The sequence below is a fragment of the Neopelma chrysocephalum genome, unplaced genomic scaffold (genome assembly GCF_003984885.1).
Source record: "Neopelma chrysocephalum unplaced genomic scaffold, ASM398488v2 Primary Assembly neopelma1_125, whole genome shotgun sequence".
NCBI lineage: Eukaryota > Metazoa > Chordata > Aves > Passeriformes > Pipridae > Neopelma > Neopelma chrysocephalum.
Genome location: NW_020897787.1, coordinates 356401 through 357030, shown reverse-complemented (window position 1 = coordinate 357030; position 630 = coordinate 356401). Strand labels below are relative to the sequence as shown.

The window sequence follows — 630 nt, the reverse complement described above, 5'->3', positions numbered from 1 at the left end:
GCCGGCCAGCGCCGCCCACAGCGCGCCGTGCGCCCAGCGCTCCAGCCCCGGCTCCATCCCGGTGCCGATCCCGGGCCCGGCACGGCCCCGCCGCTGCCGCTCGCCCGCCCCGCCGCGCCCGTTTATAGCCGCCCGGCGGGGGAGCGGGGCGGGGCGGGACCGGCCGCCGCCAATGGGAGACGGGCGGGACGGCAGCGCCGGGCACCGGGACCCGCCGGGGCACCGGCACCGGCACCCGCCGCCGGGCCGGGGGGGAAGGCGGAGCACCGTGGTACCCGCGGCCCGTCCCGGCTCGGCTCGGCTCGGCTCGGCGCGGCGCAGCACGGCTCGGGACATCACGCCGCCCGGGTAGGCACGGCTCTGCGCGGCTCGGCTCGGCGAAGCCTGGCTTGGCTCAGTCCTGCTCAGGATATTGTGCTGCCCAGGTAGGTGCGCTCAGCGTGGCTCAGCCCGGGACATGATGCTGCCCGGGCAGGCACAGCTCAGCTCATCTCAGCCCTGCTTGGGATGTTGTGCCAGCTCACTAGGCACGGCTCAGCTCGAGTCAGCATGGCTTAGCTCGGCTCAGCCTGCTCAGGACATTATGCCACCTAAGTAGGCACAATTCAGCTTGGTCCAGCTTGGCACAGC

At 74.3% G+C, this 630-nt stretch overlaps 1 protein-coding gene across 1 annotated transcript in view; it reads right to left on the bottom strand.

Moving 5' to 3' along the window:
- The window catches only part of HSD11B2 (hydroxysteroid 11-beta dehydrogenase 2), a 17506-nt gene extending 17170 nt beyond the window's left edge, over window positions 1-336 (bottom strand). The window contains exon 1 of the mRNA XM_027698261.1: window positions 3-336. Coding sequence (XP_027554062.1) covers window positions 3-336 — 334 coding nt within the window. The remainder of the gene's footprint in view (window positions 1-2) is intronic.
- Between the last annotated feature and the right edge of the window lie 294 nt (window positions 337-630).